A 25,677-nucleotide genomic window follows, 5' to 3' on the forward strand; every position below is an offset into this window, starting at 1 on the left:
CTCTGTTGCCAGGCTGTAGTGCAGTGGGGCAATTTTGGCTCACTGCCACCTCTGCCTCCCGAGTTCAAGCGATTCTTTCGCCTCAGTCTCTTGAGTAGCTGGGATTACAGGCATGCACCACCAAGTCCAGCTAGTTTTCGAATTTTTAGTAGAGATGGGGTTTCACCATGTTGGCCAAGATGGTCTCAATCTCTTGACCTCATGATCCGCCCGTCTCGGTCTCCCAAATTGCTGGGATTACAGGCATGAGTTACCGCACCCGGCCGGTCATGCCCGGCCAGTGTGTGTGTGTGTGTGTGTGTGTGTGTGTGTGTGTGTGTGTATTTTTTTTAAGTAGAGTCGAGGTTTCATCATGTTGGCTAGGCTTGTCTTGAACTCCTAACCTTGTGATCCACCTGCCTCGGCCTCCCAAAGTGCTGGGATTACAGGCATGAGCCACCATGGCGATGAGAACATCTATGAAACATAGGGCTAAACCAAAATACAGCAAAAACATCTCCAAGGCATACTCAATGATAGAGAGTTTATAAGAATGACTTTATAGGCACTGAAGGAGGTTGAAGAAATGCAGATCTTTATATAACAAATGAGTTTTAGTCTAAGATCAATCTCCAGCTGGATATTAATGTTTTGAGGAGTGGGGAGATTAAGTGGGAGAAATCTTTTGTATCTAAATGGTACACTTATTTGCCTGTACTACAACAGACTGATAATTTCCAATAATAATGGGACTGACCTATAGCAAAAGGCCTCTCCTGTTATCAATATGCTCAAAAAAGGTACATCCAGACAAGAAATAGGGACTGGGTGTGGTTGCTCACATCTGCAATCCCAGCACTTTGGGAGGTCAAGGCAGGTGGATTACTTGAGCCCAGGAATTTGAGACCAGCCTGGGCAATATGATGAAACTCTGTCTCTACCAAAAAAAAAAAAAAATTAGCCAGGTGTGGTGGTGTGTGCCTGCAGTCCCAGTGACTGGGGGAGGTAGGTGGTGCTGAGGTAAGAGGATCACTTGAGCCTCGGAGGCAGAGGTTGTAGTAAGTAGGGATTGCATCACTGTATGCCAGCCTGGGTAATACAGTGAGACCCTGTCTCAAAAAAAGGAAAGAAATAAAAGAAAGATACAAAGAAATAAAAAGAAATGGAAAGAGACAGAGACCAAGCAAAATTGAAGAATTTGAAAGGTAACAAATCCTTGGTGAGTTGAAGAGTGAGAAACCTGAAAACAAAAACCTAACTTCTGAACAATACATGTTCACTGGTTAAACCTGACGGGAAAAAAATTCCTGCAATTCTTCTGTCCATGTCCCCTCCCATATGTACCCTTGTATTTATGATCGTTATCTGTATTTTCTTTAGTCTCTTATAAACAGTATAGATTTTGTTGTGACTTAGTCTGAAGTTCTCATCATCTAAAATTACTGGTAGCGTTTTATTTCAATCCTTTATACTCATCGTAACATGTTTCATCGTATATATGTCATCTTCTTGTATGCTATTATCAATTTTGCTGTCTTTTTTGCTTTAACTGACAGTCGATGTATCAGTTGCTATTTTGATCATTTTCTTTGCACATTTTTTATACATCTTTCAAATATTTCTAAACTGAATCCAGAAGGGCATTAATCAAATATCACCCTAGGAATGCAAAGAGGGCTCAAGAACAATGATTCTATTAATGTGATTCATTATATTAGTATGCTAAAAGAGAAAACCTTAATGTAGAAAAACTTTAATAGATGCCAAAAGGGTGTGTGATAAATTAAAGATTCATTTCCTAAGACTCTTTAATAAATAAAATGATTGGTCTGTATGCTGAAGATCAATAGCAGTAAAAAACAGGCAAATGATTGAGTCATTTACACTAGAGCCTGGGTGACAGAGGGAGACCCCATCTGAACAGACATTTCTCAAAACAAGACATGTAAATGGCTAACAAACATGAAAAATTGCTCAACATCACTAATCAGGGAAATGCAAAGTAAAACCACAATGAGGTATCGTCTCGCCCCAGTTAGGATGGCTATTATTAAAGACAAAAATTAACAAATGCTGGTGAGGATATGGAGAAAGGGAATCGATTCCTACTCCACCTTTTTCTGAAAAAGGGTCTCACTCTGTTACTCTGGCTGGAGTCCAGTGGCATGATTCTGGCTCACTGCAGTCTCAACCTCCTGGGCTTCAGAGATCCTCCTGCCTCAGTCCTCCAAGTAGCTGGAACTGCAAGTGAGTGCCACCATGCTTGGCTAATCTTTTGTAGAGATGGAGTTTCACTATGTTGACCAGGCTGGTCTTGAACTCCTGAACTCCAGTGATCCATCCACCTTGGCCTCCCAAACTGCTAGGATTTGAGTCACTACGCCCAGCCAGAAAAGGGAACTCTTATAGATGTTGGTGGGAATGTAAACTAGTACAGTCAATATAGAGAACAGTATGGAAATTACTCAAAAAACTACCTATGATCTAGCGATCTCACTGCTGGACATTTATCCATAGGAAAGGAAATCATTATAACAAAGAGATATCTGTACCCCCATTTTTACTACAGCACTATTCACAACAGTCAAGATATAGAGTCAACCTAGGTGTCCAATGACAGATGGATAAAGAAATGTGGTATATATACACCATGGAATACCATTCAGCCATAGCAAATAATGAAATCCTATCTTTCATGGCAATATGGATGGAACTAGAAGACATTATGTTCATTGAAATAAGCTAGGAACAGAAAGTTAAATACTACATGTTCTCCCTCATATGTGTAAGATAAAAAAGTTGACCTTATCTAAGCAAGAAGTAGAATAGAAGATACTAGAGACTGGAAAGGAGTGGAGAAAGGGGAGGGGAAAAGAAGGGACAAGGAGAGGTTTGTTAAAAGACACAAAATTACAGCTAGATGAAAGGAAAACGTTCTAGTAGTCTATATCACTGTAGGGTGACTATAATTAACAATAATATTAGATTCAGGCTGGGAACAGTGGCTTATACCTATAATCATCCCAGTACTTTGGTAGGCTGAGGCAGGATTGCTTGAAGCCAGGACTTCAAGACCAGCTTGGGCAACATAATGAGATCCTGGCTCTACTAAAAATAAAAAATTAGCCAGGTGTGGTGGCACACGTCTGTAGTCCCAGTTACTTGGGAGGTTGAAAAAGCAAGATCACTTGAGCCCAGGAATTTGAGGTTGCACTGAGCTATCAGCCTGGGTGACAGAGCAAGACCCTGTTTCTCATAAAATAATAAACATTAGATTCAAGAAAGAAGATATTGAATGTTCCCAACAAAAAGATAAAATAAATGTTAGAGAGAATGATTATACTAATTAGCCTGATTTGTTCACTATACATTATATGTAATGAAACATCATTGTATACCCTGTAAGTACAACTATTATTTGTCAATTAAAAAAATTTTTTTTAAAAAGAAATCAACAGCAGACATCACATGCAATGGTGAAACATCAGACGTGTTCTCGTTTCAAGCTTGAAACAAGGTATACAGTGCTGGGTGTGGTGACTCATGCCTGTAATCCCAGAACTTTGGGAGGCAGAGGGGGACAAGAGTTTGAGATCAGCCTGGGCAACATGGTAAAACCTATCTCTACCAAAAATACAAAAATGTAGCCAAGCAAGGTGGCACATATCTGTGGTCCCAGCTACTTGGGAGGCTGAGGTGAAAGGATCTCTTGACCCCAGGGGCAAAAGGTTGCAGTGAGCTGAAATTGCACCACTGCGCTCCAGCCTAGGTGAGGGAGTCACACTCCATCAAAAATAAATAATAAAATAAACCACATATACATATTCTTGTCATTACTATCATTCAAACTTGCTCTGGAAATCTCAGCCAAATCAGTAAGAAGATAAAGATAAATCAACTTAACACTTATAGAAATAAGAAGCAAAGTCAGTAAAATGGCCAGACACAAAAAAGATAAATTTTGAAACACAATTAGCTATGTAGTATGAGTAATAAGCCTAAACACAAACAAGAACAAAAACCTGTCACAGAAGCAACAAAATAGCATTGAGAAACATAAGAAATGCGAGGGATCTTAAGTGGCAATTTGACATATGATAAAGATACCATTTCAAAAATGTGGTGAGGTGGTGGAGAACAGGACATGTTTAGGGTAGTAAAATTATTCTTTAGGGTATTGTAATGGTGGATATGTCATTATACATTTGTCAAAACCTGTAACATGTAACACAGAGTGAACCCTAATGTAAACTCTGAAAATTAATAATATGTAACAATATTAGGGGTTAGGCACAGTGGCTTACCCCTGTAATCCTGGCACTTTGGGAGGTTGAGGCGGGTGCATCACTTGAGGCCAGAATTTCAAGACCAGGCTTGCCAACATAGCAAAACCCCGTCTCCACTAAAAACACAAACATTAGCTGGACATGGTAGCGCACGCCTGTAATCCCAGCTTCTTGGGAGGCTGAGTCATGAGAATTGCTTGAACCCAGGATACAGAGGTTGCAGTGAGCAGAGACTGTGCCACTTGCACTCCAGCCTGGGCAACAGAGTGAGATTCTGTCTCAAACAAGCAAAAAAGTAACAATATTGACTCATCAACTGTAACAAACATACCACACTAATGCAGTATGTTAATGACAGGGGTAACTGTGTGTAGAGAAGGAGGTGAGGGAATAAATATCAATGCTGTACTTTCTGCTCTCAATTTTTCTTTTTTGAGATAGGGTCTTGTTGTGTCTGCCAGGCTGGAGTATAATGGTGCAATCTCAGCTCATTGCAGCCTCAAACACCTGGGCTCAAGTGATCCTTCCACCCCCTCCTCCCAAGTAGCTGGGATCACAGGCATGTGCTACCATGCCTGGCTAATTTTTTATTTTTTGTAGACACGAGGTCTCACTGTGTTGCCCAGGCTGGTCTCCAACTCCTGTTCTAAAGCAATCTTACCTAGCACCTTGGCCTCCCAAAATATAGGGATTACAGGAGTGAGCTCTCACACCTGGCTCAAATTTCCTATGAAACTAACACTGCTCTTAAAAAAGAAAGTCTATTAAGTCGGAAGTGGTGGCTCACACCTGCTCACTTTGGGAGGCTGAGGCAGGTAGATCATGAGGTCAGGAGATCGAGACCATCCTGGCCAACATGGTGAATGAAACCCCATGTCTACTAAAATACAAACAATTAGCCAGGCATGGTGGTGTACACCTGTAGTCCCAGCTATTCGAGAGACCGAGGCAGGGAAATTGCTTGAACCCAGGAGGCGGAGGTTTCAGTGAGCCGAGATCATGCCACTGCGCTCCAGCCTGGTAACAGAGCAAGACTCTATCTCAAAAAAAAAAAAAAAAAAAAAAGTCTATTAAATAATGTGGTAAGAGATCAGATAATTGAAAATGATACTGAGATAACTTAATCATTTAGGGAAAACATTAGATTCCTCACTCATAATGTAATCCCTCTTCCCCTGGGAGGGTAAGTACTGAGAAGGAAGTTTCAGTCTCTATTCATCACATGTGGAAAAGTGAATACAGGATAAACAAGACTGCAGCAGAGATCACTGATAACACATAGCCAGGCCTTCTGGCTCATTCTTCTTTCCTAGGTCTGCTCCAAAAGTGGGACATTGCTCATTGGGGCAGGCTTGCCTGTTTGGCAGGAGAGAACTGTTCCTGCTCATCAGTTGTTCTGCCTCAGACTGGGTAGGTAAGTTTAGTTAAGGGGAGAAAGAACAGAGAGCCCAATTTAATGCTCCAGTCAATGTTCTCTAATTTGTCTTCATCATTAATTTATCTGTCTTCTGTGTCTACTGCTCAATTGTTTAGAACTACTAGTGAAGGGTCCTCAAATCTGTATGCATTGGTACTCAAGGCATCATAGAGAAAGACAGAAACTTTGGTGCTGCTTTAGTGCCTGCAAGATTTGGGGCCTTTTACAGGAAGAAACCTTTGGTTCCAGGAAAGCCTCATCTTGGAAGAGGCAGACATTTTGGGCATCTGTTGGTACCGTGACCTTTTGCTCTCTATCAAGTTTGCCAGACAGGATTACAAAAGGCAGCTAGGTCCACATAAGTGCTAAAGCACTGTATGAGGATTTAGCTTTTAATCATATGTGCTGTCATTAGCAGGAAGCATGCAATCAACTGCCCCACATTCTAATCTTTGTCATATCCCAAGGAGGAGACTGAGGAATGATTAACCTTTAGATTTATGTGGCTTGTCAACAAGGTTCTGAAATCACTCCCTCCCAGCATGATATCAAATTGGCATCGGGTATAAATCCCTGAGCAGATTGTAGATTCAACTATAGCTGGGTGGTAGATTTAAATTACTAAAAATATAAAGGGGAATGGGGCCCTTATTACATGGGGTAAATAATCTTCTTGGATTAGTTACTAGAAAGCCTCAATAAAGTCATAATAAACCCAAAGGCTCAGAAACATTAAAAAGACTTCTCTAGAAATCACATTTGTCAGAAAAGCAAAGAAAAACAGAATTGAACTTAAACACATACACAATTAGAATAAGACAAGTGGGATATGAAAGAAAAACAAAGGAAGATACCTAGACTAAGCAGAAGGAAAAGGGGGACTGCTTTCCTTAAAGGAACCATATGCCAGGTGAGGACAAACAACTGTGAAAAGAAAAAGAGACTTGGGCATAATTGCCCTTTAAGAGATGGTACTAGGAAAAAAAAAGCTATTTTTGTTGTTATTTATTCAAGGGAGGTGTTATGGACCAAACAGGAACATAGGAAGAGAAGTAAGAATTCAGGAGTAGATTAAAATGGTTCTCTCAGAAAGGCCTGGATCAGCACTTTGAAAGCCAAGGCATGCGATCACCTGAAGACAGGAGTTCAAGACCAGCCTGGCCAACATGGCAAAACCCTGACTCTACTAAAAATACAAAAATTAGCTGGGTGTGGTGGTGCATGCCTGTAATAGCAGCTACTTGGGAAGCTGAGGCAGGAAGACCACTTGAACCCCAGAGGCAGAGGTTGCAGTGAGCCAAGATTGTGCCACTGAACTCCAGCCTGGGTCACAGAGAGAGACTTGATCTAAAAAAACAAAAAACAAAAAACCCTGGATCTAGGAAAATTTTGTGATTCCTCTTAACGCTAAAGAAATTAAGAGAAAATTAGAGGACTTCTTTGAAAAATAAGACAAGTTAAGTTCAGATAGATTTGAAAAGGAGAAAGATGAGCAAGAGTATTTCTTGCATTATTAAGTAATTTTCAAGGTGGATATTGCTGGGAAGACAGGTTCACATTTGCTTACATAGCGAAACTGGGAAGTCTGTGGAACTAAGGGAGAGTACTAGATCACATTAAAGGAAGTCAAATAACCCAAAAGTAGTCCAGTTCTAAGTTAGATGCTGGACATCCCCAAAATTAGAATTACTGAAAGTAGTGAAGGCTGGCAGTAACTGAACTAATTCTGACTACATGGGCTCTCTTATTTTCCACTAGGGGAAGCTCCATAAGAAAGGCATTAGAGGAATAAGTATGCAAGCAAAACAAACACCAAAATCATAAGGAAAAGAAAAAGAAAGCTATTCTATTCTAAACATGTCAGCTACTTGATGGAGAAAGGAAAAGATCCAACTTAAGCAGGTTAGCAAGTCAGCTGAGGCTGTGTGAAAGGAACAGATGTACCACAGAGGAAGATGTAACACTGGAGACATAGCCCGTTTTGACACAAATAGGTGACAGAAAGAAGCATGTCTGCTGCTGCGTTTGCAAGGCATTGAAGATTCAAATACTGACAAAAAGCAAGGTTTAAATGTGCAGGATGGACATTTAAACCTTGCTTTTAATTAAGCTTTAAATGTGCGGGATGGACAATAAGGAAAGAAGGGGAACTCTTATGATACCTGGTAGCTGAATATTATCACCCTAGCAAATTTCTAACAACTGTCCAAGAAAAAGAATGAGTCCTATGCCAGAGAAGCATCAACATACATTGAGGAAATCTCTTCTGTAGATGGTAAACAGTGCCCCTATAAGCCTCTTGATAGAAGATTCCTCCCAACTATGTTAGTGCTACTCTGTAGATTATAGAAAGCTGATTCAGACTGGCAAGCCAAAAGCCTAGGGTTTTCTGTTCCCCAGAAACCAAAGTTTATATTCTGTTTTTGGCCGGGAAAAATAATGTGAGTTAGGATTGTATAAATAACATGTCAACATCTGGGATGTTTGGTATAGAGATGAGAGATCTTCTTGTATCAATCCTAGGGACATACTGACATACTGAAAAAGTGGCATCAACTACCTTGAAATTGGAGAAATTCAGCTTTGGAGGTGCTAAGCTAACTAAATCCATTCCAGTGGAAGACAGCCCACATTGCAGCTGCTGAAGAAGCTACCCTGACTGTACCCAAACACTCAAGCAAATGCTTTCTGGCTGACTAAACTGAACAGTGTAAGAAATCAGAGTGAGCACATATTTGGCATTCAATTGCCTTTCATTTTAATTCAGAGGAAGAGCATAGATGTTGGAATTTAATCATGAGAGGGCTCACAACAGTCAGATATGGAATAATTTATGTTGCGAGTACAGAATTGTAAGGAGTGCTTTAGGCCATCATTTGGTTCACCATAGAACATCCAGAGAGCTATGAATGACACCTTGGCTTAGAAAACTTTGAGATGGGAAACAGAAGTGAACTGCCAGCCTGTAATATCTCAAGGCCTAGTGTTAATAGTTATCTACCCATTTCAAAGCTTTCTTGGGTAAAAATTCAAATAACCTCTTAACCTGGTCTTGGAGGATACAAAAAAACAACAGTTTTTGGTAGAGGAGAGCAGCTGCATAAGCATTTAAGATAGATCAAAGCATTCCCTGAGCTAATAAGAAAATAGGCCAAAAGACAAGGCATCTTGGAGAAAAGAACTCAGCGCTACTTGGTCCAGCTACTTTGTGTTGGAGGTTTGGGGTGGGACTTTAGTGCCTGAATTCTATCACTCAGCCTACTGAGATTCTCAACTCAGGGAGTTTACATAAGGAAGGATCAACAACCAAATGAGACATAAAAAGATGTGCTTTTGACTGAAGGATAAGTACTTGTTAATCTCCCATATGCAGTCTTCTCTTATAAAACAAAGTTGGAAAATGAGGCTTTGCTTGATAAGCCAACCTTTAAATTGCCCTTACATACACCAATAATCTAAATCTTGGAATCTGCATATTCATATGTTCTACAGGAAAAAAATGAAAGAGATGGCTTGGCCCAAATCCACCTTATGGAGTCCATCAGAACACATACCTTACTTGTCCTACTCAGCAGATGGAGTCCTTAAATACAACAAGGTAGGCTGGGTATTGTGGCTTATGCCTGTAATCCCAGCACTTTGGGAGGCCGAGGTGGGTAGATCACTTGAGGTCGGGAGTTTGAGACCTCAGCCTGACCAACACAGAGAAATCTCATCTCTACTAAAAATAAAAAAATTAGCCGAGTGTGGTGGTGTAGGCCGTAATTCCAGCTACTCGGGAGGCTGAGGCAGGAGAATAGCTTGAACCCAGGAGGCTGAGGTTGCAGTGAGCTGAGATCGCGCCATTGTCCTCCAGCCTGGGCAACAAGAGTGAATACTGTCTCAAAAAAAACAAAAAACAAAAAACAAGGTAGCTCTCAACAGAGTAACTTTACCATTAATAAAACAGCAGTGTCAGCCGGGCGCAGTGGCTCATGTCTGTAATCCCAGCATTCCGGGAGGGCGACGGGGGTAGATCACATGGTCAGGAGATCGAGACCATCCTGGCCAACATGGTAAAACCCCGTCTCTACTAAATACAAAAAAATTAGCCAGGCATGGTGGTGGGCACCTGTAATCCCAACTATATGGGAGGCTGAGACAGGGGAATCACTTGAACCCGGGAGGCAGAGGTTGAAGTGAGCCAAGATCGCACCACTGCACTCCAGCTTGAGTGACACAGCAAGAATCCATCTCAAAAAAAAAAAAAAATAGACACAGAGCTCAGACCTCCTACCTAAGGTTCTAGTTGGAGAACAGATTATAAAATAAATTAAAAACAAACAAAAAACAGCACTGTCTTCAATTTTAACTTGATTAGATTATCAACACCCCTCTCTCATTGGATAAAGTGAGGGAGTGAGATAGATATGAGCTCAATATGCCTCATTTCCTTTCAGCTTTTTAAAGTAGTGTTTTTCAAGTTTTTTTTTTAGGTAGCAGAATCCATTCTCAAATAAGCTAATCTGATACAATTTATATAGACAGAATGGTCTCTCTGTAGCAAGAATTAACAGCCTGGCAACCAAGAAATATGAGGCTCCCTTCAATATTACACTTAATGATTCACTTAAAATAATTTTGCTTCTAATCTCACCAATTAGTCTTTCTACTAGTGAGTTCTGTTACAGAGATTTGGAGAACCAAGAGAAAAATGATTCAACCAAGTGATAGAAAAATGTTTCCCTAGGATTGAAAATTAAGACTGTGACCTGCTTGGAGAATCGCCTGAACGGGGTAGATGGGGGCTGCAGTGAGCTGAGATCGTGCCACTGCACTCCAGCCTGGGTGAAGGAGCAAGATTCCGTCTCAAAAAAAAAAAAAAGTGACCTGCCTATATTCGCCTCCTAATTTTTGCCTGTTCTTCGGATAAAAAGAACAAAAGATAGGGCTTTGAAGCCTTGCTTAATATTCAACGTAAGTTCATCACAACCTCAAAAGAATCTTTAAAATACTGACAGCCATAATACCATTTCTATTCTTTGCAAAGACTACTTTCTTCAACCTCCGGCTTCGCCTTCTTCCTCCATTTTAGCATAGGATCTCATTTTCCTATTTTTTTTTTCAGAGAAAAGAGAAATCTCTGGATTGAAACTCCTTCATTCTTCTGATTCCAAACACACCTACTATCAATCCCCTCCTTCTTCCCACTTCTTATGGAAGTATGGTGAACTGCCCCCCACCCCTGTCTGAGATTAATCACATTTGCTTTGAATCTCATCTCAGGAATTATTTATTAATTACCCACTCTGTCTCATATATATTCAACCTCTATATCTCTTTTTCCCACTAGTTTTAAGGACTCCTATATCTTTCCCATTTAAACAAATAAAACCCAGCAACCTTCATTTGACTCCCTCTCCCTTCAAGGCCCAATTTCTCAAAAAGCTGCCTGAATTTCCTCATATTCTACTCACTTCAGCTTGCATCAATCTGACTCCCATTTGCCTCCCCATCAAAATAAGTCTCATTACAGTCAAAATACCACTCTGTTGCTATGTCCTATAAGTATTTTTAGTTTTAATCTTATTCTGACCTTTTATCAGCTTCAACATTTGCAATAATACTCCTTCTGAACAGAGTGCTTTATACCATTTGGCCATCCTGACTTCCTGTGATCTTCCTCCTGAAACAATTTCTTCTCAATTTTTCAAAATTCTCATTTTTCTCCTACTCTTTTGGTGATTCCTCTGTTATCGCCTTCATAGGCCCATTCCCTATCCTTTATCCTGGACTTTTGACTCTTCGCAGCTCCAAATAAGAAGTTATCTTCTACATGCAGAAAATTCACAAATGTATACATTTAACTGACAACTTTCCAGACCTGTCAACTTGTCATGTATACTTCAGTGTCCCAATGGCATTACAAACTAAACACATCTAAAACATAAATTATAATCCTTTCCCCAAGGCCTTGCTCCTTTTCCAGTATCTCCTTTCTCAGTGAATGTGTCATCATGCATTTAGTAACGCATTCCCTAACCCTAGAGATCATAAGTGACACCTTATACTGGATCCCTCAACATCCAATCAAGTGCCAGCATCACCACACAAATAGCTAACACTTACTGAGATGTTACTTGTTATTAGGTCCTATTTTAAGTTATCTTAATTTGGTTATCTAAATTAGTTATCACAACTACATAAGGTAGTTATTACCAAGTCCTGTTGATGACTTATTATCTTTTAAATAAGATAATAAAAGAAGTTTGTCATCTTTTTAATCACCTTTTCTTCATTGATGTTGCTTGTGGCTGCCACTGTCATCACCTCAGTCCAAAGGTCCATCATGTCACATTCGACTACAACTTCCTATTTGGTCTGCCAGCAACCACTCTGAAAACTCTTTAATTCATTCACCACAGAGCAGTAAGTGTTTTTTTTTTGGACATGGAGTCTCACTCTGTCTCCAGGCTGGAGTGCAAATGGCGCAATCTCAGCTCACTGTAACCTCTGTCTCCCAGGTTCAAGTGATTCTCCTGCCTCAGTCTCCTGAGTAGCTGGGTCTACAGGCATGTACCACCACACCTGGCTAAGTTTTTATAAGTTTAGTAGAGATGGGGTTTTACCATGTTGGCCAGCCTGGTCTCAAACTCCTGACCTTAAGTGATCCACCTGCCTCGGCCTCCAAACGTGCTGGGATTACAGGTGTGAACCACTGAGCCAGTCCTAGTAACCTTTTTCAAAGAGAAAAACACCCCACCTCTACAAACATGGATGCACATGCACACAAACAAACACACACACACACACACACACACAGATTTTAGAATAAGGGCAAAATCTCCTAAGGACTTATGAAGCTATGCATGGGCAGCTCCCTAGCTACTTCGCCAGTTTCATCTTGCACCATCGTCCCCTTTATGTTCTGTGCTCCAGTTACACTGACCTTTAATCAGTCTCAAACTTGCCATTCTATAATAAAGTAGGTCTGCAACTCAGAGCTTCTGAATATGTTGTTCCCTCTACTAGAGATACTCTTCCATTTTCTCTCTACCTAGTTAACACCTGCTCTTATTTCAGCTTTCAATGACTACTTCCTTAGAGAAAACTTCCTGATGGTCAAATTACCCACACATATGCCCTTGTTGTACCATATTATACTCTGTGTAATACCTACCACTGTTGCAATGTTACCTTTATTTGTGTGATTACTTGACTAATGTCTTGCTTTTCTACTAGACTATAAATCACATGAGGATAGATTGTCAGGGTTTGCTTATCATTGCAACCCCAGTATCTAGCAAAATGTTTAGCATATGGTGGGTTCTCAGTAAGTATTCATTTCAATGAATGAGCTTGGAGGCCAAATTGAACTAAGGGAATAAATAGATAGTAAGAAAATATAGTGAATTTACCCAACTTTTGATTTTAATGGGGGGAGAAAAGTATTTAGAGGGATATGTTGAGATTAAGAATGGGTTTGCTAGTTGGTTGGTTCAAAAGCTGGAGAGGCTAAAACAAGCTTAAGTGCTAATAGCAAGAATCCAGCAAAGAAGAAAAGTTAAATGATTCTCAACAAAGATGGAATAACCAACAGTATAATACTTCTGAGAAGCCTGGGTAGAACTACTGGCCTTAGAAAAAGCAGCAGCATCTCCATTGTAGCAGGATAAGAAGAGAAAAGGGAAAGTGTCAAAATAGTTTATAGATCTGGTGGTAGAAAGTGAAAAGATAGATAGTTCTAATGACTTCTATTTATCTAAGATGTCAAAAGAGGAGTGATCTGCTGAAAGTGAGGATCTAAAGGACTCACACTGGAGGAAAGTAGTAAAACAAAAAGTAAGATTGCTCACTGGGACTGATAATCTAGTTGAAATTAGTGGCCAAGTACTTACTTGGCAGAAGTTGCCCAATAATGAGAGATTTTCCAGCTGTGCTTGGAACCTTCCACAAAGAAGGTAAACAGTCATTAATATTGAAGTTTGCCAAATGGACAGGAAAAAGGGACAGAGGATCAAGAAAGCTGGGGCACTGGAGAGAGAGTGGAGTGACAATAGCTTCTAAGCTCTACAGACAGAAAAGGAAAACAGAAAAGAGTAAAGTACAGGAAAAAGAATAGGAAGGTTTGGATGACTGGAGTTGTCAATGGAAGAGAATTAAATGAGACAAAGCACGTAAAACACTCTGCAGAGTGACTGAAACACAGTTATAAGTGCTCAAGAAGTCTTATTATTAACCAGGGTTTAACACTGAAGGTTTAGATTATTCACAAGAGAACCTAAATATAATGACGTAGTAATTTACAGTCAGACATGTCAGACAGATGAGAATACAGAAGCAAAGTCATTTTAGCTGGCAAGTGAGCCCAGTTAACTGCCCAGTATCTAATCATCAAATCAGCTTTGTGGTTCTCTCACATAACTCTCAGTAAGAACTTTAACATAAGCTTCCAAGTTCCAATTATGCTTTAATTCATTTAATGTGGGGAAACTACAAACTATGGTGTATTCAGGAAGGTTTTAAAACATCTGCCTCCAATGTGAAGGGACTCCTGCACTTCATTAACACAAAAGAAGAGTATGGCAATAGCAATGTGCATGTGCAATAGTAATTGTGGCCCAGACCTGCCTTGTAAATTCTCTATTTCACATATCATGTAATAAGGTTAATCTAAACAAAAAGTTAAAGAAAGAAATGAAAAGGCATTAAACTCAATTAAATAAAATGCTCCTATACACCCAGTTAGAATGGCTAAAGTGATAAGATGGACATCATCAAGTGATGGCAAGGATGCGAAGCAAAAGCCTCTGTCACACACAGCTGGCAGAAATGTAACGTGATACAATCACTCTGGAAAACTATATGACAATATCTTTTAAAGCTAAATGTAAAGCTTATGATTCAAAAATTCCCATTTGGTTATTTTCCAACACAAATATTAATACATATGAATACCAAAAGGTAGGTACAAAGTGTACAAAAATGTTCAAAGTAGTACTAGTCTTAATAGTCCCAAACTAGAAATAACCCAAATGTCCATAATGACAGAATGGATAAATTGTGATATATTCATACAATGGGATACTATATACCAGAAAGATGAAGTAGTGCCTCACAGAGCACAGATGAATCTCACAAACAATGTTGGCTTTAAGAAATCAAAACACAAGAGTTTATGCCATATGATTACATTTATGTAAGTTAAAAAAACAGGAAAAAAAATCTATGGTTACAGAAATTAAAATAGTTGTTACCACTGCGGGGTTGGTGACTGAGAAGGGGGTCCTCTGGTGTACTGATCATGTTCTAGTCTTGTTGGTGGGATGTGACTCTGAAATAATTAATTGAGCTGTACATTTATGATTTGTTCCCTCTTGCATGTATCCCATACTTCATTGAACAGTTTAAAAACAAAAGGCTAGAAATGACAAAAACAATGAAAAGGCTTTTTCAGGATCCCCTTTGCCTCTACATATAGAATTGGCCACTATGCTACAGACAGATGAAATGACCTATATCAAGTTATCTAAAATAACTAAATGAAATAATGAGAGAGCAGGGATTGGAACTGAGGTATGCTAATCTCACAGTGTTCTCAAATTCTTGAAGGAATGTTTCTGAATGTATACAGAGGGGTCCTTGTCTTCTAGGCACTCATTATTCTAATCCTTAAAGCAGTGAGATTGTGAAGGGATGCAAAAGTTGTCATAAAACAAAAACATTTACTAAAGAACAAGAGCAGTTAAAAAAATAGTTAAAAAAAAAAAAAAAAAAGAACAAGAACACTTATAAAGTTGGTCCTCACTTAGACATTCCTCCTCTGCCTCCGACCAGCCATTGTTTCTGCCAATTCCCATCAACTGCCCTTGTCAGTTGTTCCTGGTGAATTCTTTCCTGTGTTATGATGTTAAACAGGACAATACAATATAACCATAATGTAAGTCAATCACAAAGTGAATCTGCACATCTTGCAAAAGATGCATGATTCCATGAAGCTGATAAAGTGCTATTGGAGAACTGTTTGAATCACAAACAAAACCACTGACAAAAGGAGAACCTGGCAGATTAAGGTCAGTTAATCATTGTGGAGGAGATCCCTGGTTGTTCACCAAGTAACTTATTTTTTCCTTCCTACTCAGTAACAGAACCCTGATTTTTCAGTAACTGTGTTTCTATTTTAGCAGTAAATAAATTATGTTAATATATCCCAAAGCTAAGAAATGTGAGTCAGATTTTTAAATCCGAAGATCTAAATGGACAGTCTCAGACAATCCTCTCCTCAAGTAAATATTTGATGCTGCAATCTGGTTGCACCCTATCTATTTAGGGATTGAGGCAATGCTTTACAATGCTATGATCTGCAAATGAAAACATCTATTTGAGGGAGTGGGAGGGAACCTACTGAGTCTTCAACAAGTTTGAGCACTGCTAAACTATGTTCAACTACCATTACAGGCAGACAATAGCTAAATGAACCAGCAATTTGAAGTCTGTGGTATTGCAGACAAAAAAAGGTTTACATGAAAGGAACATGAATTTGAAAATAGATACATGAAAATAAGTTACATAAATTAACGAATTCAGACATTCACAGTACTTCACCACAAAGGCCAGGAAAGATTTAAAAGCATTCCTATAGACTGCACTGGTGCACTGCAGCAAGAGCTGGTGAACAAAGACAAGATCCCTGCAGTTAGCGTTTGATAATAGAAACCGAAAGTTAGTAACTTCATAAACATCTTAAATTCCTCTACCGTTGTCCATATTCCCAGCAGAACCACTAGACAAAGCAAACTAGGTTTTGCAGTTACACATAACTCACATCCTGCTTTGTCCTCTTCAAACAGGATCCCAGTCAACAAAATCCAGACATTCCCATAAATCTCCTTAGTTGTGTATTATCTATAAATAAAGCTTACAGAAAAGAAAAACAAGTGACTTTCTATGCTTATCGGTACAGTAGATTTATGGAATTAAAAAAAAAGCCTCTTTAGTTGACCTTCGCCAGCGTTAAAATCCGTTCTTTTCATAACCCACCTTTCGCCGATGTGCTGCAGACTTTCATGAATGCAACACACGCCAAAGACAGAACAAAGAGCCCCTCCTAATAAAAGAGGCGCACAGTGCCCTTAGAAGGTGGCATGGTATTTATGGATAGCTGCTTCTGCTCTAAATTAACACGTACAGAAGGACTAGTCTTCAACTAGCTCCACCAGGAACACAGGAGGGGGCTGGGATCCTTAATCAAGAGCGGCTGATTTCAGGCCAGCAACTCTCCTCCCTTCCGGGGCTTTGCCAATGGGCTTCTTTACACAAGATCTCACGACACCTTAAAACGACTCGCCAGTGGAAGGATCCTCGCCTCACAAAGGGATAACTAGGGCAGAGCTGTTACACAACCCATACCCGACGGCGAAAGGCAGCCCGAGGAGGCCCCCAGGAGTCTGACTTGGGAGCGACATCCTCGACAGACGAGGAGCCACTTTTGCTCGAGAATTGTCTTACGCGCCCCTCTACCAACTGCGGACTCCTTCGCCGCGAAAATGGAAGGAGGGGCGAGAACAGAGGAAGAGGGGCGCAATCCACAGGGCGCGGGGTTCGGTCTCAGGGGTCGGAACCCCGGACCACCTCCCACCGTCGTTCGTCACTCCCACAGAGGCGGTACCTGTTTCCGCATGTTATTCATGACGCCCATGAAACCCGCCAACAATTTAGCTTCTTCCCGAGCAGCAAGTTTCTTCTCGGTCTTCTTCTTGCTGCTCTTCTCCACCCCAGAGGCTGCCATCCTCCCTCAGCTCGATTCACGCCCGGAGCTCGCCGGGCTAGGCGAGCGGTCGCACTCTCTGGGCACTCCGGGGATCCTGTCGACCAAACAAGGCGATCGAGACTGCGGCTGCAGCGCTCAGTTCTGGAACCGGCGGCGGTGGCGGCTCGACCACTGCCGAAAAACAAGGCCCGGCGGCCCCCTCAGGCGCGCTCAGGGAGCGACGCTGCCAGCTGGGCTGCGTCCCCTCACAGAACCCGAAACCGGTCGAGGAGCCTGCGCACTTCGCGGAAGAAGGCGGGGGCGCTACGAAGGGCAGGGGCGCGGTCTGATGCGTCACAGTCGCGCGCCGCTCAGAGCAACACGACTGCGGGCACAGGTGCGGCCGGTTCCCTTGTTGGTGTCCGGCGCTGGGTGAATTTTGCCTGGGAGCTGTTCGGAGGTTGCGCCTGCCCTTCTGTGTGCCCGAGGCAGATTTCCAGGTTTCGGTTACGTGATTTTTTTTTTTTTTAATAATTGGGCGGTGGGACATGCAAAGGTGCCTCCCATCAGTGTAAGGCTTCCTGGGAATAGGGACCGTGTTCAGTGCGGTATCTGAGCCTGGTGTATGGTAGGCGCTCAGAAAATACTAAGTGATGAAAGGATATTACTGCAAGTTAAAGTCTTGTTACACGGAGCACAAGATTTATTTTCGCGGGATTCATAAAGCAAGAGCACACAGCCCCGTTGGTATCTCCTTGGCGTGCATGAATGTCTGCCTAACTAGGCTGGCTTACTATGTTTACAGCTGAAATCAGGTGTCAGTCAGTTCTAGAAATCTTCAGTTAGGCTTTCTAAGTGTTTTTACGGGAACACGGAACTCAATCACAGCCTTCATGGAAATGCTTTTTGTAACCATATTCTTTCTAGTGTATAGTAATGTACAGGATTATTTGAAATTGTGCATTCTTTAACATTCTGAAAACTTTATATCACATTGATTTTCTTCCTCAGTCTATATAGAACTATATAGAAACATCTTTTATGTAAAATAATTTACACCATTGAGGCATTGAGGCTTTTTTTTCTTTTTTTGAGGCAGGGTCTCAGCTCTGTCACCCAGGCTGGAGGTACAGTGCAATGGCTAATCATAGCTGACTGAAGCCTCAGGACTCCTGGGCTCAAGCAATCCTCCCATCTCAGCCTCCCAAGTAGTTAGGTCTACAGGCCTGCAACACCACTCTGGGTAATTTTTAATTTAAAAAAATTTTTGTTGCTGGTGATGGTGGTGAAGAGGTCAGACTATGTTGCCCAGTCTTGTCTTGAACTCCTGGCGTTACTCAATCCTCCTGCCTATGCCTCCCAAAGTGCTGGGACTACAGGCATGAGCTGCCAGGCCTGTCCCACACATTATACTTTTCTTGTTGAGGACAAACAATATAGCATAAAAGAGCAAGCTGTATATACTCCTCCATTTTTACAAAAGAGTAAGATATTTATGTATCTGTACACTTTATCATTCTTCTTTTAATCTAGAGGTTCTCAGATGTGCCTCTATTTTAACTAGTTGATTTAGGGATTTAAGGTGAACCCTGGCAATAGGAATAATTTATTGTTAATAAAATTAGAAGTGAAGTAGAAACTTGTCCTCTAACTCTAAGGCCTTGGGAGACAAAGGATCTGTGATTGAAAGGCAGAAATGTAAGTGATGAAAAAGAGTGCTATTCTGTAATAAGGCAAAAAAGAAACAAGGAACAGCATCCCTAGTACTTGATGTTAGAACAGCCTTTCTACATATTGCTGAATGTAAAAGATCTAAGTTCATGGGAGAGCCACAGGATTCAGAGCTCAAAGAGACCACAGAGGTTATATAGTACGGGGGTTAAGCATGAGACTTTGCCTGGATGCAAAGACAAGTATCTCAGCTTTCTAGTTGTGCAACTTTGGACAAATTGCTTAACTTCTCTTATGACTCAATCTCCTTATCTGTGAAAATAGAACCTACTACATGGAAGTGGCGTGAGGATTATAAAAATGCTTAGAGGGGGCTGGGCGCAGTGGCTTATGCCTGTAATCCCAGCACTTTGGGAGGCTGAGGCGGGTGGATCACGAGGTCAAGAGATGGAGATCATCCTGGCCAACATGGTGAAACCCCGTCTCTATTAAAAATAGAAAAATTAGGCTGGGCGCGGTGGCTCATGCCTGTAATCCTAGCACTTTGGGAGGCCAAGGTGGGTGGATCACCTGAGGTCAGGAGTTCAAGACCAGCCTGGCCATCATGGTGAAACCCTATCTTAAAATAAATAAATAAATAAATAATAAAAAATAGAAAAATCAGCCGGGCGTGGTGGCACGCACCTGTGGCCCCAGCTACTTGGGAGGCTGAGGCGGAAGAATCGCTTGAACCCGGGAGGCGGAGGTTGCAGTAAGCCGAGATTGCACCACTGCACTCCAGCTTGATGACAGAGCAAGACTCCGTCTCAAAAAAAAATGCTTAGAGGAGTACCAGCATAAGACACTTACAATTACTTTACCGAGTTATTAATACACACATACCTCAGAGATATTCCAGGTTCTGTTCCAGGCCACCACATAAAGTAAATATTGCAGTAAAGTGAGTCACACAAATTTTTTGGTTTCCCAAAACATGCAAGTTATGTTCACACTATAGTGTGGTCTATTAAGTATGCAATAGTGTTACGTCTGCAAAAGCAATGCACATACCTTAATTAAAATGTGCTTTGTTGCCAAAAATTGCTAATGATCATCTAAGCCTTTGCCAGTTGCAAGTTTTAAATTTATTTTTGTTTCTGTTTTTTTAAGCAATGGAGTCTTGCTATGTTCTCCAGGATTGAGTACAGTGGCTAATCCCAGATGTGATCATAGTACACTACAGCCTCAAAGTCCTGGGGTCAAGCAATCCTCCTGCTTCAGCCTCCTGAGTTACTGGGACTACAAGCCCACACCACCATGCCCACTAGATTCACAGTCACATTTCTTATGGAAGCTCTTGCCTCAATGTTGATAGGTGCTGACTGATCAGGGTCAGGTTGCTGACTGATGAGAATGGTAGTTTCTGAATGTTGAGAGTAGCTATGGCAATTTCTTAAAATAAGACAACAATGAAATTTGCGGCATTGATTTAAATCCCTTTCACAACAGATTTCTTCATATCATGCAATGCTGTTAAACAGCATTTTACCCAGAGTAGAACTTCTTTGAAAATTGGAGTCACTTCTCTCAAACCCTGTATCTGCTTTAATCAACTAAGTTTATGCACTATTTTAAATCCTTTGTTGTCATTTCAACAATATTTACAGAGTCTTCACCATGAGTAGATTCCTATTCAAACAACCACTTTCTTTGCCCAGCCATAAGAAGCAACTCTTCACTCATTCAAGTTTTATCATGAGATTGTGGCAATTCTGTCACATCAAACTCCGCTTCTAATTCTAGTTGTTTTTCTTTTTCTACAGCATCTGCAGATACTTTCTCCACAGAAATCTCAAAACGTTTCAGATTCGTCCATCAGGGTTGGAATCAGCTTCTTCCAAACTTCTGTGAATGTTGATATTTTGACCTCCTCTCAGTCACAAATGTTCTTAATGGCATCTAGAATGGTGAATCTCTTCCAGAAGGTTTTCTATGTACTTTGCCCTGTTTCATCAGAGGAATCACTATCTATGGCAGCTCTAGCCTTATGAAATGTATTTTTTAAATAGTAACAGCTAAAAATCAAAATGACTCCTTGATCCATGGGCTGTAGAATAGATGTTGTATTAGCAGTCATGACAACAACAATAATCTTCTTGTACTGCACCAATATAGCTCTTCGGTGACCAGATGCATTGTCAATGACCAATACTATTTTGATAGAAAACTTTTTTTTTTTTTTTTTTTTTTTAGTGGTAGGTCTCTACAGTGGACTTAAAATATTCAGTAAACCATGTTGTAAAAAGAGGTGCTGCCAGCCAGGCATTGTTGTTCTATTTATAGAGCACAGGCAGAGCAGATTTAGCATAATTTGTCAGGGTTCTAGGATTTTTGGAATGTTAAATGAGCACTGGCTTCAACTTCAAGTTACCAGCTACATTAACTCCTAACAAGAAGAGTCATCCTGTTCTTGAAGGTTTGAAAACAGGCATGGACTTCTCTCTAGCTATGAAAGTGTTAGATGGCATCTTCTTCCAATAGATGTTGTTTCATCTACATTGAAAATCTGTTGTTTGGTGTAGCCACCCTCATCAGTGATCTAAGCTGGCTCTTCTGGATTACTTGCTACAGTTTTTACATCAGCACTTGCTGCCTTACATTACACTTTTACGTTATGGAGATGGCTTCTTTCCTTAAATCTCATGAATGAACCACTGCTATCTTCTGGCTTTTCTTGAGAACAACTTTCTCACCTCTTTCAGCTTTCATAGACCTGAATAGTGTTAGGGCCTTGCTCTGGATTAGGTTTTGGCTTAAGAAATGTGGTAGCTGGTTTGATTTATTCAGACCACTAAAACTTTCTTCATATCTCAAGCCATTGAGGCTGGCTTGCCTTTTTGTCATTTGTATGTTCACTGGAGTAGCACTTTAAATTTCCTCCAAGCACTTTCACTTCTCATTCACAGCATGGCTGCTTGGTGCCAAGAGGCCTGGCTTCCCTGTCTTGGCTTTCAACATGCTTTCCTCATTAAGCATAGTCATTTCTAGCTATTTATTTAAAGTTAATGACGTGCAACTCTTCCATTCGCTTGAACACTTAGAGGCCATTGTAGGGTTATTAGTTGGCTTAATTTCAAAATTGTTGTGTCTCAAGGAATAGAGAGGCCTGGGGAACAAGGAGAAATGGGGAACAGCTGGTCATTGGAGCAGTGAGAACATACACAACATTTATTGATTAAATTTGCTGTTAAATGGGCTTGGTTCATGGTGCTCCAAAACAATTATAATAGTAACATCAAACATCACTGGTCACAAGTCACCATAACAGATAATAATAATATTTGAAATACTGCAAGAGTTAATGAAAATGTGACTCAAGGACACAAAGTGAGCATATGCTGTTCAAAAAATGCTGCTGATAGACTTGATCCATGCAGGGTTGCCACAACCATTCATTTGCAAAAAACAAAATAAAAAATGCAGTATCTGTGAAGCACAGTAAAGCAAACTGTAAATAAAATGAGGTGTGCCTATATTAACTTTGTTACTATTTAATCCAGACTTTCCCAAAATGTGTTTCTTGGAATACTATTAGTCTTATGATTCCCCTAACCCGAGTTGGTTCTCTGGGAATACATCCACAGGAGGATAGGTCCTTGGATGATCTTGGCCAATCCAGTTTTCCAAGCAACTTAGAGTCCTCAGAATAACAACAATAGAATGCAACATTCTGAGATAGAGAGGTAATGTCCAGAATAATCCATTTTGTGTCCTTGTTCCTCCCAGAACATAGTGTACTTCAGTGCTTGTTCTCAGTGATCCTAGTGCCACGTAGAATATAAAACCCAGTGCTTTTAGTGTCCCTCAGCTGCAGTGGGATGTGGGGCACGCACAAATAAGAGTCTTTCCACACTCAGCAGCTTTCTTGAGCCTTAGAGGACTGGCTTGCTGTGGATCCTAGGCTTCTCTTTATTCCTGCTGCTTATCTGTCTGTGCATAATAAACCTGTTTGCCTAGCTTGTGTGAGTGTCCTGTCTCTCTCACTAGACTCATGGGATTGGTAGAGAACCTTTGTAACAACTTTGGGAGCCATATAAAATATATCCTTCTTGGTGAAAAATCCCAAAATAGATTTGCATATTAAGTGTTTAGAGAAGATTTTCTGTACCTGTTTTTTTTTTTTTTGAGATGGAGTTTTGCTCTTGTTACCCAGGCTGGAGTGCAATGGCGCGATCTCGGCTCACTGCAGTCTCCGCCTCCTGGGTTCAGGCAATTCTCCTGCCTCAGCCTCCTGAGCAGCTGGGATTACAGGCACGCGCCACCATGCCCAGCTAATTTTTTTGTATTTTTAGTAGAGACGGGGTTTCACCATGTTGACCAGGATGGTCTTGATATCTTGACTTTGTGATCCACCCACCTCAGCCTCCCAACATGCTGGGATTACAGGTTTGACCCACCGTGCCCGGCCCTTCGGTACCTGTTACTTAAACCTATTCAACTTTTCTGTAGTCCAGTACTTTCTGAAGTGTCAACTTAGCCAATTCCCATTTTCTGTGAATTACTCACTCCTCTATTCACCCACAGGAGGAATTCCTAAAGCTGTACCTGTTCTGTGGGACTTAACCTCTACCTGGTCTCAGTTTATTGGATTAAGGTTGAACACCTAAACCAAAGCGAACCAGTTAATAAGTTGAAGTAAAGAGCATCAAGTTCTCTCTGGACACTGGACAGATGGATGTTGGTGAGCTGGTGTGCAGCGGTTCTACTGGAAGTACATGCAGGGGGCTTAGCCAGCCAATCTGGAGAGTGTATGTAGATAAGCAGAGAAAGCCGGCAGTCTGCAGAGACTGCAGAATGAAAAAAAGAAAAAGAAAAAAAAAAGCAGAAACCCAGGGAGAAATCAGACAAAAGACCAGGTAGTGGCGGCAGCAGGGAGTTGAGCTTATCTAAGCTTAAAATTCAGAGTCTCTAACTTGAAGAGGCTGATTTCAAAGCTCTGGGCCTAGCAAAGTGTTCACATAGCAATTTGGTTTTGTAAAATTTATAAAAGATATTTTAACCACAATTGCTTGAGTCTGTTGTCTCATTTCATCCTGATTTCCCTCTATCATACTTTTTTTTTTTAAAAAAAAAACCTATCTGGTGGTGTTGAAATGGCCATATATAACTTTGGGAATGAATCACAAATTAAGTTGGGGATGTATTTTTTGGTATCTAGCAGGATATATATTTGTAGATCACAGTTACTTCCAGATAGTTAAGCTATTTCTAGCCCTTCTAATGTAAGAATGGCATCCAGGAATAGTCCCTAGTCCCACTGTGCCAACCCTATCTTGTGAGGTAAAGATGCAGGCCCTGAGATCTTCTAATATGTTTTACAGTACCCAGCACTGAAAATATGTAAGTAGTGGAGGAGAAGCTAGTTTTAAACAGGTTTCATCAGCTAAGCCACAGTTGGTCTGTGGAGAATTCTTCAGTCATCAAGTATGTAAAATTGTAAGCAGAAGGTTTGGTACTCACTTCTAGTCAGAAGTGGAAGGAATATATATAATGCGTATATATACTTTTTTTTTTTAAACTTTTTATTGGATTTTAGGTTTTGGGGTACATGAGCAGAGCATGCAAGACAGTTGCATAGGTACACACATGGCAGTGTGCTTTGCTTTTCTTCTCCCCTTCACCCACATTTGGCACTTCTCCCCAGGCTATCCTTCCCCACCTCCCCCTCCCACTGGCCCTCCCCCTTTCCCCCCAATAGACCCCAGTGTTTAGTACTCCCCTTTCTGTGTCCATGTGTTCTCATTTTTCATCACCCGCCTGTGAGTGAGAATATGCGGTGTTTCATTTTCTGTTCTTGTGTCAGTTTGCTGAGGATGATGTTCTCCAGATTCATCCATGTCCCTACAAACGACACAAACTCATCATTTCTGATTGCTGCATAATATTCCATGGTGTATATGTGCCACATTTTTCCAATCCAGTCTATTATCAATGGGCATTTGGGTTGATTCCAGGTCTTTGCTATTGTAAACAGTGCTGCAATGAACATTCGTGTACATGTGTCCTTATAGTAGAACGATTTATAGACTTTTGGATATATACCCAGTAATGGGATTGCTGGGTCAAATGGAATTTCTATTTCTAAGGCCTTGAGGAATCGCCACACTGTCTTCCACAATGGTTGAACTAATATACACTCCCACCAACAGTGTAAAAGTGTTCCTTTTTCTCCACATCCTCTCCAGCATCTGTTGTCTCCAGATTTTTTAATGATCGCCATTCTAACTGGCGTGACATGGTATCTCAATGTGGTTTTGATTTGCATCTCTCTGATGACCAGTGACGATGAGCATTTTTTCATATGATTGCTGGCCTCATATATGTCTTCTTTCGTAAAGTATCTGTTCATATCCTTTGCCCAATTTTGAATGGGCTTGTTTGTTTTTTTCCTGTAAATCTGTTTGAGTTCTTTGTAAATTCTGGATATAAGCCCTTTGTCAGATGGGTAGACTGCGAAAATTTTTTCCCATTCTGTTGGTTGCCGATCCACTCTAGTGACTGTTTCTTTTGCCGTGCAGAAGCTGTGGAGTTTCATTAGGTCCCATTTGTCTATTTTG

At 40.8% G+C, this 25,677-nt stretch overlaps 1 protein-coding gene across 5 annotated transcripts in view; it reads right to left on the reverse strand.

Moving 5' to 3' along the window:
• Positions 1 to 17,687, reverse strand: part of KLHL7 (kelch like family member 7) — a 71,711-nt gene extending 54,024 nt beyond the window's left edge. Inside the window, exons 1-2 of one of the 5 annotated variants that reach the window (XM_009002286.6) lie at positions 17,330 to 17,687; positions 16,487 to 16,578 (exon numbers count right to left, since the gene is read on the reverse strand). Coding sequence is in view for 1 of the 5 variants with exons in the window: in XM_002751494.6 (XP_002751540.2) it covers positions 17,330 to 17,449 (120 nt within the window). In the remaining 4 variants the exon portion in view is untranslated. Of the gene's footprint in view, positions 1 to 16,486; positions 16,579 to 16,701; positions 17,032 to 17,329 lie in introns of those variants that run through there. The other 4 variants (XM_078342570.1, XM_035253658.3, XM_002751494.6 and 1 more) reach the window with 4 other exon arrangements.
• Positions 17,688 to 25,677: the final 7,990 nt, after the last annotated feature.

The sequence above is a fragment of the Callithrix jacchus genome, chromosome 11, assembly GCF_049354715.1.
Source record: "Callithrix jacchus isolate 240 chromosome 11, calJac240_pri, whole genome shotgun sequence".
In the NCBI taxonomy this organism is placed as follows: Eukaryota; Metazoa; Chordata; class Mammalia; order Primates; family Cebidae; genus Callithrix; species Callithrix jacchus.